Genomic DNA, 13,376 nt, shown 5'->3' on the forward strand with positions numbered 1-13,376 from the left:
AAAAGCACTAGATCTGTATCTCATCACTACCCCAGCCTGGCTGTTATTCCGATTCTGTCCTGGTCCTCATTTTCAGCCACCCGACTCCTGTCTTAATTATAAGCAATAGTAAATGGGACTATTGTTTATGTCTTTAATAATATTAATTATTTAATAATAATAAAAGAGCCAGCATTTTGCGTGTTGTCTATATGCTAAATTGAGTAACAGTGAGGTGATCCTAGTATTAACATCTGCTGAGCACCAAATGAATTCGAAATCTTCGCGTAGAAATGTGTTCTGTGTTTAGAATTTCTGACATGTTTATCTCTTAAATATATATTAAAAATAATTGGAGTTTAAGATTTTTCTTTCAGTTTAGCTGCTGACTTTCGTATATCGTCTGAGTTCGTAAATCACATACAAGCCAAGAAAGTAGGGCTGCGAAGCAGCATCCCTGTGACAAGATAATATTCCATGAGAGTGTGTGTGTGTGTGTGTGTGTGTGTGTGTGTGTGTGTGTTAGGGTGTGTACATGCACAGCCACTAGCCATCCCCTCAACCCAAGGTTTGACAGTGGGGTCGACTGGCACACTGCCATTTCAGATCCATTAGTGGTTAGTGGCCATGTTGTCAGCCTGATTAACAATAATAGCCAAGGTCTACTGTGTGCTTGCCAGATGCCAAGCCCCATTCCAAGCACTTCACATGCATTTTCTCTTTTAACCCTTTAAACTGCTTTTTGAAGCATTATCCCTACTTTCTAGATGAGAAAACTAAGGCATGGAAAGGTTACCAACTTTGCTTAAGGTGGCACAGCTGGTTAGTGGTGAAATCACAATTAACGCCATGCTCTTAACCTCTATGCTCTACCACGGCTGATTTCTTCTGCTCCCAGAGAAAATGTCACTGCAGGAGCAGTTAGTTCCAGCCTCTTAACCTTTGCCCATCATCAGAGCAGCCATTTCCTCTGTAACAATAACTTAGAATTTGTTTTGATACAATTTGTTCACGCTGGAACAATGGAAAAGACATACACACTGAGTAATACAACTGATATGTATGGCATCAAAGTTTGAAAGTCAGCTGGTTTAACAGCTCATACAGCTTAATATTAAAAAAACAAACAACCCAATCCAAAAATGGGCAGAAGACCTAAATAGACATTTCTCCAGAGAAGACATACAGATGGCCAACAGGCACATGAAAAGATGCTCAATACCGCTGATTATTAGAGAAATGCAAATCAAAACTACAATGAGTAGTTGACCTCACACCAGTTAGAATGTCCATCATTAAAGAGTCTACAGACAATTAATGCTGGAGAGGGTATGGAGACACTGTTGATAGGAATGTAAATTGGTACAGCCACTATGGAGAACAGTATGGAGGTTCCTTAAAAAACTAAAAACAGAGTTACCATATGATCCAGCAATCCCACTCCTGGGCGTATATCCAGAGAAAACACTAATTTGAAAAGATACATGCACCCCAATGTTCATAGCAGCACTATTTACAATAGCCGAGACATGGAAGCAACCTAAATGTCCATCAACAGATGAATGGATAAAGGTGTGAGATATATATATATATATATATATATATATATATATATATATATATCTTATTCAGCCATAAAAAAGAATGAAAATGCCATTTGCAGCAACATGGATGGACCTAGAGATTATCATACTAAGTGAAGTCAGACAAAGACAAATATCATATGACATCACTTATATGTGGAATCTAAAAAATGATACAAATGAACTTATTTACAAAACAGAAATAGACTCACAGACATAGAAAACAAACTTATGGTTACCAAAGGGGTTAGCGGTGGGGAAGAGAGAAATTAGTAGTTTGGGATTAACATATACACACTACTATATATAAAATAGATAACCAACAAAGACCTGCTGTATAGCACCGGGAACTATATTCAATATCTTATAATAACCTATAATGCAAAAGAATCTGAAAAAGAATATATATATGTGTATATATATACATATATATATATATGAATCACTTTGCTGTACACCTGAAACTAACATAACATTGTATATTAACTAGACTTCAATTAAAAAATGGTTAAGAGAGGGCTTCCCTGGTGGCACAGTGGTTAAGAATCCGCCTGCCAATGCAGGGGACATAGGTTTGATCCTTGGTCCGGGAATATCCCACATGCCGCGGAGCAACTAAGCCCATGCGCCACAACTACTGAGCTTGTGCTCTGGAGCCTGCGAGCCACAACTACTGAGCCCACGTGCCTAGAGCCCGTGCTCCTCAACAAGAGAAGCCACCACAATAAGAAGCCCGTGCACCGCAGCGAAGAGGAGCCCCCACTCACCACAACTAGAGAAAGTGCGTGTGCAGCAACGAAGACCCAATGCAGACGAAAATAAATAAATAACAAATTAAAAATTTTAAAAATGGTTATGAGAAAAAAGAAAGAAAGAATATACCCAGATATATGGATTATCACTGAAAAAGAAATCTGCTTGTTTTTAAACATCTTTATTGGCGTATAATCGTTTTACAGAGGTGTGTTAGTTTCTGCTGTATAACAAAGTGAATCAGCTATACATATATCCCCATATCTCTTCCCTCTTGCGTCTCCCTCCCACCCTCCCTATCCCACCCCTCTAGGTGGTCACAAAGCAGCGAGCTGATCTCCCTGTGCTATGTGGCTGCTTCCTACTGGCTATCTATTTTACATTTGGTAGTGTATATATGTCCATGCCACTCTCTCACTTTGTCCCAGCTTGCCCTTCCCCTTCCCCGTGTCCTCAAGTCCATTCTCTACATCTGCATCATCATTCCTGTCCTGCCCCTAGGTTCTTCAGAGCCATTTAAAAATCTGCTTTTAAATGCAACTGATAGGGCAAAAAAAAGAGAAAGAAAATCAGCTGTTTTGATGATTTCTGCATTTTTGACAGTAAATACGCAGGTGGCCTCTGACTCAAATTTATCCTATGAACTTGAAGAGATAATTTAGCTTCTAACTTATTTCTCTAATATTTTGGGCCTCAGTAGCCTTTTCATGTTCTATGGACATGGTAAAGTCAGTATAATGTTCCCGTGTCAAGTATTTCTCCAGATATCAGTAATGACAACAAATGTTGCTATCACCAAATTCTAATGTTCATACATTTCTTTATTCCTGTCAAGATTCAAACTATATATGCATATGCACTTGACTGATGGACACTGAAGTAGAACTTCTGCAGTTTAATAATATTTAAAATTAGTGAGTATTGAATTATTACAGGTGACAAGGTCATAGTATAATGGTAGATGTCAAGTCAGCACCTGGGACAAATGAAATGTGTACAATAGCATGTGACTGTATCAGAACTCCCACTAACTTTTGTTTCATCTTTGGATTTGATGGCCATTATACTTATAGTCTTAGCAGTGTTCCATGTGTATGTCTATTACTGGATATCATTTACCATGTTTAATGTAAATTACCTGTTTAAGCATCTGTGAACCCTCACTTGATCATAGGCTGCTCAAAATCAGGGACTTTGTACAATGTATCTCCCTATCTCTGGTGTTTAGCAAAGAACCCAGCTCACCCTAGCCCCCAGAAATTGATAGAATCCCTTGATCAGGATCGTGGGTCTTCTCAGGCTTTGGACCCAGAGAAGGTAAGCCTTACAACAAGAAATCTGTTGAAAGAATGGACCTAACCTTTCATTTCCTGGAGGAAGCAGGATAACACAGAAGTTAAATGCAAGGACTCTGGGAGCCTAAGACTTGGGTTCAAATCCTACCTGTGTCCCTAACTATATAGCTTGGGTTAGTAACCTACTTCCACAGCCTCCAGATTTTCACTCATTAAGTGGAGTGATGGTCCTGGGGCTAACTTCTGGAATGCTCAATCAATATTAAACCTGCTGTTTTTACAAAAGTCAGCAGGCAGTACTTAACTGAGGGGGATCCTGGAAACGTACAAGATCAAATGCACTTGTAAGTCCAAAAAGTGAGCCAAATTGAGAGGCCCTGTTCAGAATGAGTGTTCTTGTCCCCATAACAGAATACTTTGGAAGTTTGCTGAGGTGAAAAATGCAGCATTACCATTTGGCAAAGGCCCCAAATTTGTTGGGCTTAGCGTTTTAGGACTGTTTCTGAATAAAAGTCATTATTTCCCTTGAGAATGGTATAAAATTCTTTCCTGACTTTGACCATCCAAATCCCATAAATTCCTCCTGAGCTAAAAAAATGTTTGCTCTAGGGAATTCCCTGGTGGTCCAGTGGTTAGGACTCCGTGCTTCCACTTCAGGGGGCACAGGTTCAATCCCTGGTCTGGGATTTCAAGTTCACAAAATGGGTCCATCTTCAGTCTCCTCGGTTAACTCAGTAAACAAAGGCACTACAGAAAACCAAGTTCCTACCCTCAGAAAACTTAAAATGCAATTGGAGACACAAGAGCAGCACATATAGGCAATAAGAAAAGACTAGAAATAATAAATAATTGAGTTCTGGGGCCTTCCCCAGCGGTTCAGTGGTTAAGACTCCGTGCTTCCACTGCAGGGGGGGGCGTGTTCGATGCCTGGTCCGAGAACTAAGATTCCACATGCCACGCGGCGTGGTCAAAATGATAATAATAATAATTGAGTTCTGTACTGGGGGACCCAAGAACTAAGTTAGATAGAGGAAATCACTGAAGACCCCAGGAGTTGGAGAAGTTCTCCTTAAAGGAGTGGAATTTGAACAGTTCCTGAAGAACAGTTAAGGTTTGGGGTCGGTAGAGAAGAGAGAGGCTTTAAAGATGGGAGGAATAATATAGAGGCAAGTCTAGACTAGTAGGATGGGGAGATAATGGGTAATAAAGTTAGAAGGAGGAGGGCAGTATCAAGCAAGGAAAAGCAAAGTGAGTTGGTTACGTTTTTCTGTGGTTGGAAAGAAGAAAGCATTGACCATTTTTACTATAAAGATAAGATGGGCAGTTGTGTGCCTGATAGGTGAAAGAGGGCAACCCTAGAGCCAGGGCAGCCAAAAGATGGGTAGTAATTCAGGAATAGGTTGAGAGGTGATCAGCTGTGTATAATGGATTGAGTTATCCTGAAGCTCAAGGAAGGTTGCAGGAGAAAGGGAGGGGAGACAAGAATGGAAAGAAGTATTTCAATGGTACACTCTCCTTTTTTCTATTTTGCTGAGAACATGCCCAGAAAAGAAGTATCACAAAAAATAGTATTTCCCCCCTGAAGTTTTATAATTGAAATGGAAGGACTTGACTGTATTTTTAAATTTCCTTTTTTTAAAAAATAAGATCAAAGAGGTTTTCTTCCTAAGGGTTGTGACCCAGCTTACTAAATGACAAACACACATCTTGGGCAATCTCAAACACAAACTGAATAGTTCATCCTGTTTTGTAACATAAAAGCTGTCATTGAAACTTGTTGTTTTGTGAGAGAGAGGGCAAAATCAGAAAGCAAGTTCAGGTAGTTTTGGCCTTTCAAATGTTAGTTATGTTACCATAGTCTCCTTTTAATGGCATCTTAAATGTCATGTTCTAGTTAATTTCAACTTCATGTCAGAAGTTTACACTCTTGATCTCATGTCATCTCATCCCTTACCTGGGCCATTTTTCACTCTGGACTCATCATCATCATCAACATTTATCAGAATTCCACAACAGTGAAGGTGTCCTTCTAGGTCCTTAGTTTTATTTGCTCTCCTTCCAGCCTAAATAATCCCCCCTTTTCGTTTACCTTGCAGACATTTCCAATGATTCTTTTATAGTGAATTTGGAATCCTGACCTCATCTTTTGGAATTGGAGCTACTTTTTATTCCTGTGATCCCAGTTGTGTTTCTGTCTTAAATTGTTTCTTTATAATTATGTTTAATTCTATCTCCCTTCTTTGGGTTATTTTCCAGTTGAAGCAACACGCTCTTTGGAAAAGTTTTGTTATCCAACACGGCTCCCTTTCAGATAACTTAGGGTAAAGTGAAGAATTAATAATCAAATTAATAACCAAAGTTCCCTCGAAAATTTTTAGGACGAAAGGCCACTGATGTAAATGAAAGATGAAATCACATTCCTTCTCGGTTATTTACAGCTTAAGGAATTTTTTTGGAGATGTGGGAACATTTTTTTAATAAGGTGAATTGCAGAAATAATATATATTTATTGTGAAAATCTGTAAGTTACAGAAAGAGACAGAAAGAAAATGAAAATCATCTATAATTGATTCCCCCCCTACACACAAAACAGCCACTGTTACTATTGTCACCTATATTTTCTTTTTGCAAACCATCTACTGTATTTACTGCACTCGCTGGTAGTTCTTTTTAAATAAATAACATATTATGAATGTTTAACCATGTCTTAAATGCTCTTCTTCTATACGATCTTGATAACTTTATATTATTTCATCTGATTATATTTATTTACCAATCTTCTATTGCTGAACATTTGTGTTGTTTCCAAATTTCTGCTATTTTAAACAAAGCTATTATGAATATCCTTATACCCAAACCTTTGTGCATAACTCTGATTATTTCTTTAGGAAATTCCTAGAAATAAGTGTTGGGAATCCTTTTAAGGCATTTAGTAATGATTACAAAATTGTCACTCCAAGAAAGTTTCATCAGTTTAAGGTGGAATTTTAATAATGGGCTTCTTAGTTACTTCACTAGGAAACCAGTATTTTTCCCTCTCTGACACAGCACAGAGAAAACCATCATTCTTCACCAGCTCAGTGTTGTAATTTAATGAAATTGTATGTGCTAGGTTTTGTAAATGATCTTTAGTCTTGTAAAATTTCAGTGGTGGCAAGTAATTCTTGCTCTCTACGACATGCAGGCAAACCACTTTTGCAATTAATGCTCTATGCCTACCATGATTTACTAGGTCTTTATATATTTTTATAGCGCTTTATAATTTTTTGAATACCATTATCCTGTGCTTCTAGAAGTTTGAGATCATTAATTAGATAATTCTGTTGCGTTTCAGTGCAGAAAAGAAAAAAGGATAGTCCTGTAGCAAACCATTTTCTATGATTATTTTTACCCGTCTAGATAAGACATGAATATAGCCTTGGTCCACAGTCTATTGTAAAAGCCGATCAACCAGCTGTTTCATGTTTTACATTTTAATTTCCTCTCTAGTTTGCATTCAAATCCTATGATAGATTTTGGTTTATTTAGGAGTCCTATAAGATACAGTTGATTGTTTTCAGAATAGCCCTTTTATGCTATGCCAGTTAAAGAGAAACAGCCCTTGTTAAGTACTGATGATAAGCACACGTAAAGGCATACACTCAAATGAGTTATCCTCATTTCATCAAACATGTTTTCTTATTTTGTTGTTTCTGCAGGGGAGAAAAAGAAGTCAGGTTTGCCCATTCGTTGATTGATTCATTCATTCAATAAACCCTTATCAAGTGCCTTATTTACGAAGCATTGGGCTAGGCGTGGGAATATGCAGATGGGTAATCCATGTTTCCATCTTTGAAGGGTACACCAAGCAGAGGGAGGTGCATGCAGCCACATACAGGTGAATTCTCTGAGGGGTGGTGTGTGCTAAGAAAGATAAGTTCATCTGGTTCTGATGACACAGAGGAGAGGAGGATGGCATCTCACCTCAGGGCCTCAGAGGACCCAAAGGAAGACTTGGTGATAGGATTTATTAGAGAAATAATTAGCCAATTCAAATATTCTGCCATAAAATATAGCGTTAAGTGGTTGAAATTTAAATCTACATTCTAATATACGCATGGCATTGAAATTTCAGGTTTGTTCTTCTTGCCGTTGGCCTTAAAATGGCAGTGTAGTGGATGCTGTAGTGGGCTGCCCAAGCCCCCTTTAGGACAGTTATTCCCCCACCTGCTGAGAGTGTTGGCTGCTGCTTTGTTCACAGCTGAGTCCCTCTCTGGAAATTGCCCTTGACTGGGGGGAGCTGACTTCCTGCAACAGATGTGGGGATATAGAGGCCTGGCCCCCTTGCCTTGCCCCTGGCCATCTCAGCTGTGGAGCCCCCTGTAGGATTGACTGAGGCCTATGTTGTGACTGCATTTCAGTTCAACTTCTTCCTCTGTCCAATCCTGCTTCACTTACATTTTTACCCGTGTTGAACCCTGATAAAGCTTCTATATGCAAATCAGGTTCAGAAGCTTCTTGCCACAGACCCTAATTTAGTCAGACAATAATTGAACAGCATTTTTGTTCTGCACATCACAAGATGTTCTAACCACGAAGCTTCAGTCAGTTGGAGGTGGAGGCCATTAAAGGATTTGGCCCTTTCCAGGATGCAAGATGCTAACAGGGCCGGGGAGGGTGGTAAGCCTCATCAGTTCTGGATAATCTCTCTTAGGTGTCCTGAGAGTCCCTGGAACAGGGGTGGATGGTGGAGGCTGACCACTACACTGGCCCATACAAGCTCTGGGGAATTCAATTCTTCTCTCACCACTCTGTGTGCTGATTTACAGGTGAGATTCATAGGCTCTGATCTGGACTTGCTACAGATGTGGATGTCTTTCTTTATTGGAGAAATTTGTGGCAGTGCAGCCAAGGCATAAATTATGAAGCAGACACCCCTAGTCTGTGAAGACGATTCGGGTCAGGAGCCATCCATCTCTCCCAGGCTACCATTTTGGATCCAGCTCAGATTCTGGGTTATTGGCAAAATGGTGCTGTTGGTGTCAACCTCTGTTCTTCCCCTAATACTACAACCATTTCATGCAGCTTCCTGTAGGATTTCTTATAGGGAATTGTAGATACTGAAAGTGATTCTAGAAATGGATGATGGAATCCCAGAAGGAGAAGAGAGAAAGTGAGGCTGTGAGGGAGCTGTTGGTAGGATTTGAGTGGAAAGGTTCATAGATCGAGGGTCTTGGGTTAAAGGACATTCATGTGAGATGGATTTGAACGAGTGAACTAGAAGGATAGACGATCGTGATTGCAAGGGAGGGTGCTGTAGAGTTTGGACAGGTAACCTTTTGACTGTATTTCTTGGAAATGACCATTAATAGCATTTAAATGAGTTGCAACATTTTGAATCACCATGTCCAGAGATAGTATTCTCTGTGTGATTCACCAAACAATTTAAAGGCCAGAAAAATGAATGCCTTTTAAAAAAAATAGTAATCTGCTCTTGGTTTTACAACTGGGCAGAGGACACAGCTATTCATTAAGTCCAAGTTTAGGGATGACTTAAGTCTAAATTTAGGGAAGTCCCATCTGCTGGATTGAGAAAGGCAGGAATCCTGTGCTTTGGGTTCTGAAGATTCTAAGCAGAGGTCTTTGTTCAAACTGCACGCACATCACTGAAAGGATAACCCCTCAAATGCTGACTTGTGTGTGGGATAGGGAGGGGACCCAAAGCAAGGTGCCCAAGGACTGGCAGCGCAGAGCAACAGGGAGACAAAGAAAGACTTTCCCTACGAGCTTACTTATTTGAAGATGATTGGAAAAGCATGGAAAAAGGCAAGGGCTATGTATAATTCAGCATTACATAAAGTCCAATAGGAACAACACATTGTCACATTCCACGGCAAAACAGAGAGAGGAGAGAGAGAGAGCCGGTCCTTCCCATGCCCCGCCAAACCAAAGATTATAGAGCTAGACTGTTAGTATTATGATGACATTGACACTTTGAGGATTCTGTTCTCTGATGGAAAAAGATGAAGCACATTACTTATGGAAATGTCTGTAAAAGGAAATTGTGGGCTAGTTTTTAATCCTGTGATTCAGCCTCTTCTGTTTACTATCTACTGAGAAATCTTGTCTGGCAGCATGCCAATCTTTCTGTCCATCTGCTGCTAGCCTTTGATTGAGAAAACATTGAGGGCCTTCTACGTGCCAGGTGCTAGGAATGAACAATCAGGAGACAGTTCCAGTTTAACACAGGCGCGCACACACAAGGAATCACGTTAAATTACATTTCTTGTGCCTGTTTATTGTTGATGCATGCACAAAAATGTCCCTTTTCAATGAAAGAAACCTCCATGTACCTTTCAAGAGATCACCCTTGGACCAAGTTAGAATAGATGCTAAGATAACTTTGGTTTGGGTTTCCAGGTGTTGTGTCCTCTGTTACCTTTTTTAGTCTTACTCATAGATGGTGTGATACTTCTGGGCTTAGGAGGGGTATGGAGAACATCACAAATGCCTTTTCTGTCGTCAGAAATCGGGTTGCATGCGGGAACGGCCACAATCTGAAAGGAAATCACATGGGTCGCCCTAGTCGATAAAAGGCAGAACATCCAAAATACACTGCCTGTGATCTGCTTTTCTCCCTTTGTTCCTTTCTCTCTGATTTCGTGAAGAATATGTCCAGAGGGAAATGAGTTTTCTGTAGATAAATCAGTCTGCTGGTCCACAATATTGCGCTTCCAGTGGACAGGTCTGAGAAATGCGGAAAAGTACAAAGAGGTTGAGCTGACTGCAAGGTAGGCGAGGCAAAGACATTTTATGTGCAAAAGAAAAATCATCTGGGGCTTATGCTTGCTTTATTTCTGGATTTTATTTGTGAACAGAATACTATGAGAAGCTGATGGAAATGAGAGAGCATTTTTTTTCTCCTGTGTTCTTTTAAAAGGTGTATTTCAGTAAACAGATATTTTTAAAATATGGCTTCCTTTCCCATAGATGAATTCCTTTGACAGGAATTTATAGGTTTAAAGATTGCATGAGAGCAAGTTTAAAACCAATCTCTAAAATTCAAAGCATTAGTGAATTGTAAATTTCCAATGAATATATGTGTGTGTTAAGATATTTGAATACTTTTTCATAGAAAAATAGGGGTTTTTAAAAGTATGAGCAATTAGAATTTAAACCACTCTTCAAATCATGCATTCTATATATAAATTCTTGGCATTATTATTCAATATTTTTTAAATACATTGGATGAAGACCTCAATGACAATGAAAAGTGATGCCTGCATTTTTCAAGTTACAAGTAATTTGTAAAGTGAGAGCTTATTCAATCTTGCCACTAAAACCTTTGCATCTGTGTGAAGAACACGTGCAAAATATAGTAACAAAAATACAGTATCTGCCTGGTATTTCTAAAGGACCTTGGTTACATATAATTCCGTACATATAAGAAAGGCAATATTAGGGGTTTTTTCCCTCCACAAATATATCCTTCCTATAAGGTGGTATGTGCAGTATATTGATTTGTACAATTTTACATGAAGCGGAAAGTCAGAAATAGATGGAGCGTGGAAACACATTGAAAGCTTTTATTTCTCTCACACTGTTACTTGTCTGGTTGAGTATTGTTTCCTCTGTCTGGCATCTGAGCCTTGTGGTACAGCACAGTATAAGGGTGTTTGGGTCCTATAACCTGTTATTTAACTAATACTGTTTTCTAGAAGAATTCCCACTAAGATTTTTCAGCTTCTCGTGCTATGTGTTAACCAGGCATTTTAAACCATCACTTCTCATCACTCCCATGATCCCACCGTTTCATGCTTCCCTCCTCTTTCTCTAGCTGCTCCTTCAGCCTCCTGTGCCAGCACCTACACGCTTCACCTCCAGTGTTCCCTGTTTTGGGAAACAGAATCACCTTCAGACCAGTTTTCAAGTCAAGACCCTTGACACCGGTAGCAGACATTGGAGGGGTCCCGCCATCTCCCCTCGGCACCCATTCCCATATACAGGGACCTACGGCTACTGAGTGCTGCAAGTCTATGCCTGAGGGCTTTCTCTGGCCACTGGAACCCATAAGGGCTTCCACTCAGGACAGGCCAGCAGTGGGGCGGGGTTAATGCCCCCAGGAACAGCCGTCTTCCTAAGACTGACATGATCAACCAATCCCCTCTTAGTTGGAATCACTAAGGTATGTTCTGCACAGTCTCCCAGAGGTCTCGAGTGGGATCAAGCCCCAGTTGCCCACAATAACAGCCTGCTAGATGCTGTGTCTTTACTGCCTACCTTCCCTTCCTTGTTTCATCTCCCCAGAGTCCTACCGGGGCTTCTTTTAGGTCACCTCCCAAATAAACTAGTGGCATCCAACTCCTTGTTTCAGGGTCTGCTTTTGGATATTAGATACTTTCTTCTTTTCTTATTCCTAAAGTCCTAGTTGCAAAATATAGCTTGGATCTGTCCACCTCACCGTCTCCGTGTCCCTCCAGACCTGGGGTTCCACACGTGGGACCGCTATAGTTCTGAGTCTGCTCGTTTAGGTCCCGTCATTTGGTCCAGCCCTTCTCCAGTCCACTCTTTTTCTTTTTCCTTTTTTTACTGTGAAAAAATATATATGTAACGTAAAATTTACCATTTTAAGTGTACAATTCAGTAGCAGTAAGTACATCTATATTGTTGTGCAGCCGTCACCACCATCCATCTCCAGAATTTTGTCATCAACCTAAATTGAAACTCTGTCCCCATTCCTCTCTCCGCTCAACCCCTGGTAACCTCCATACTACTTCCTGCCTCTATGAATTTGACTACTCGGGAACTTCATATAAGTGGAATCATACACTATCTGTCCTTTTGTGTCTGTCTTCTTTCACTTGGCATAATGTCCTCAAGGTTCATCCATCCAGTCCTTTCTTACACTAAAGGAAGAATAATTTGTTTTTAGTGGGGAAAGCACAAATTTGATGTTTCTAAGTTACAAAAATTTATTGTCAGAAGTGATGTAAACAAAGTTGTTCAAAGACAAAAGCTAACTACCCATCGGCCTTTATCCCATCCCAACCCTTCTGAGGTGACTTGTGTTAACAGCCTGGCACGTATCCTTCCAGACTTTTCTCCTGGAAGGATCATCTTTCTAAAATATAAATCTCATGAGGTTACTTGTGTGCTTCAGACCCTTTAGCAACCTTCCATTAAACCCAAGATCAAGTCCGAAATGATGACTGTGGCCCAAACACACTGCAGACCTGAGCCCTCCCTACAATGGAAGCCCAATCTCCCATGACTTCTTCTGTTCACTGTGTAGCCACACTGGCCCACCTTCAACTTCTCAAATAATCTACCATGTTCTCTATGGTCTCTGGCCTTTGCACTTGCTCTTCATGTGGATCTCTTCCTAGCTCTCCTACTGTTACTGAAAGTGGGGTCTGGCTGCTCACCTCTCGAAAGCCAGTAAAGAGGTAAGGTTGGTGGAAAGGAAAGTTTGCTTTATGTCGGAGGCCGGCAAGCAGGGGTGGGAGGGAAGGGCAGAGTCCTGTCCAAAGGCCGACTCCCCCACCACTGACAATCAGGGGGCAAGAACTTTTATAAGCCGAGGGAGGGGGCCACATGCAGAAACAGCACAGTCAGCTCTGACAGTCATCTTGAAATTGGTCATGCGGTGGTCTGACCAGTGTGGTCTTGATTGTTTTAAGTACAGTTAGTCTTTAGTTCCAAGGTCGGTTTGTTCATATATCTTTGAGGCCAGCTCTCAGAATTGTGGCTGCTTATGTCATGGCTCCAGTCTGGTCATCATGTGGTT

General features: G+C 40.4%; 1 protein-coding gene across 2 annotated transcripts in view; it reads left to right on the forward strand.

Moving 5' to 3' along the window:
- Window positions 1-13,376, forward strand: part of MAOB (monoamine oxidase B) — a 111,145-nt gene that overhangs the window by 5,802 nt on the left and 91,967 nt on the right. The window contains exon 1 of one of the 2 annotated variants that reach the window (XM_019943582.3): window positions 7,457-7,487. The exons of the other annotated variant lie outside the window; for it this stretch is intronic. Within the exon in view, the coding sequence (XP_019799141.2) occupies window positions 7,472-7,487 (16 nt within the window). The 5' untranslated portion in view covers window positions 7,457-7,471. Of the gene's footprint in view, window positions 1-7,456; window positions 7,488-13,376 lie in introns of those variants that run through there. 2 annotated transcript variants of the gene reach the window in all.

The sequence above is a fragment of the Tursiops truncatus genome, chromosome X, assembly GCF_011762595.2.
Source record: "Tursiops truncatus isolate mTurTru1 chromosome X, mTurTru1.mat.Y, whole genome shotgun sequence".
NCBI classification, from domain to species: Eukaryota; Metazoa; Chordata; class Mammalia; order Artiodactyla; family Delphinidae; genus Tursiops; species Tursiops truncatus.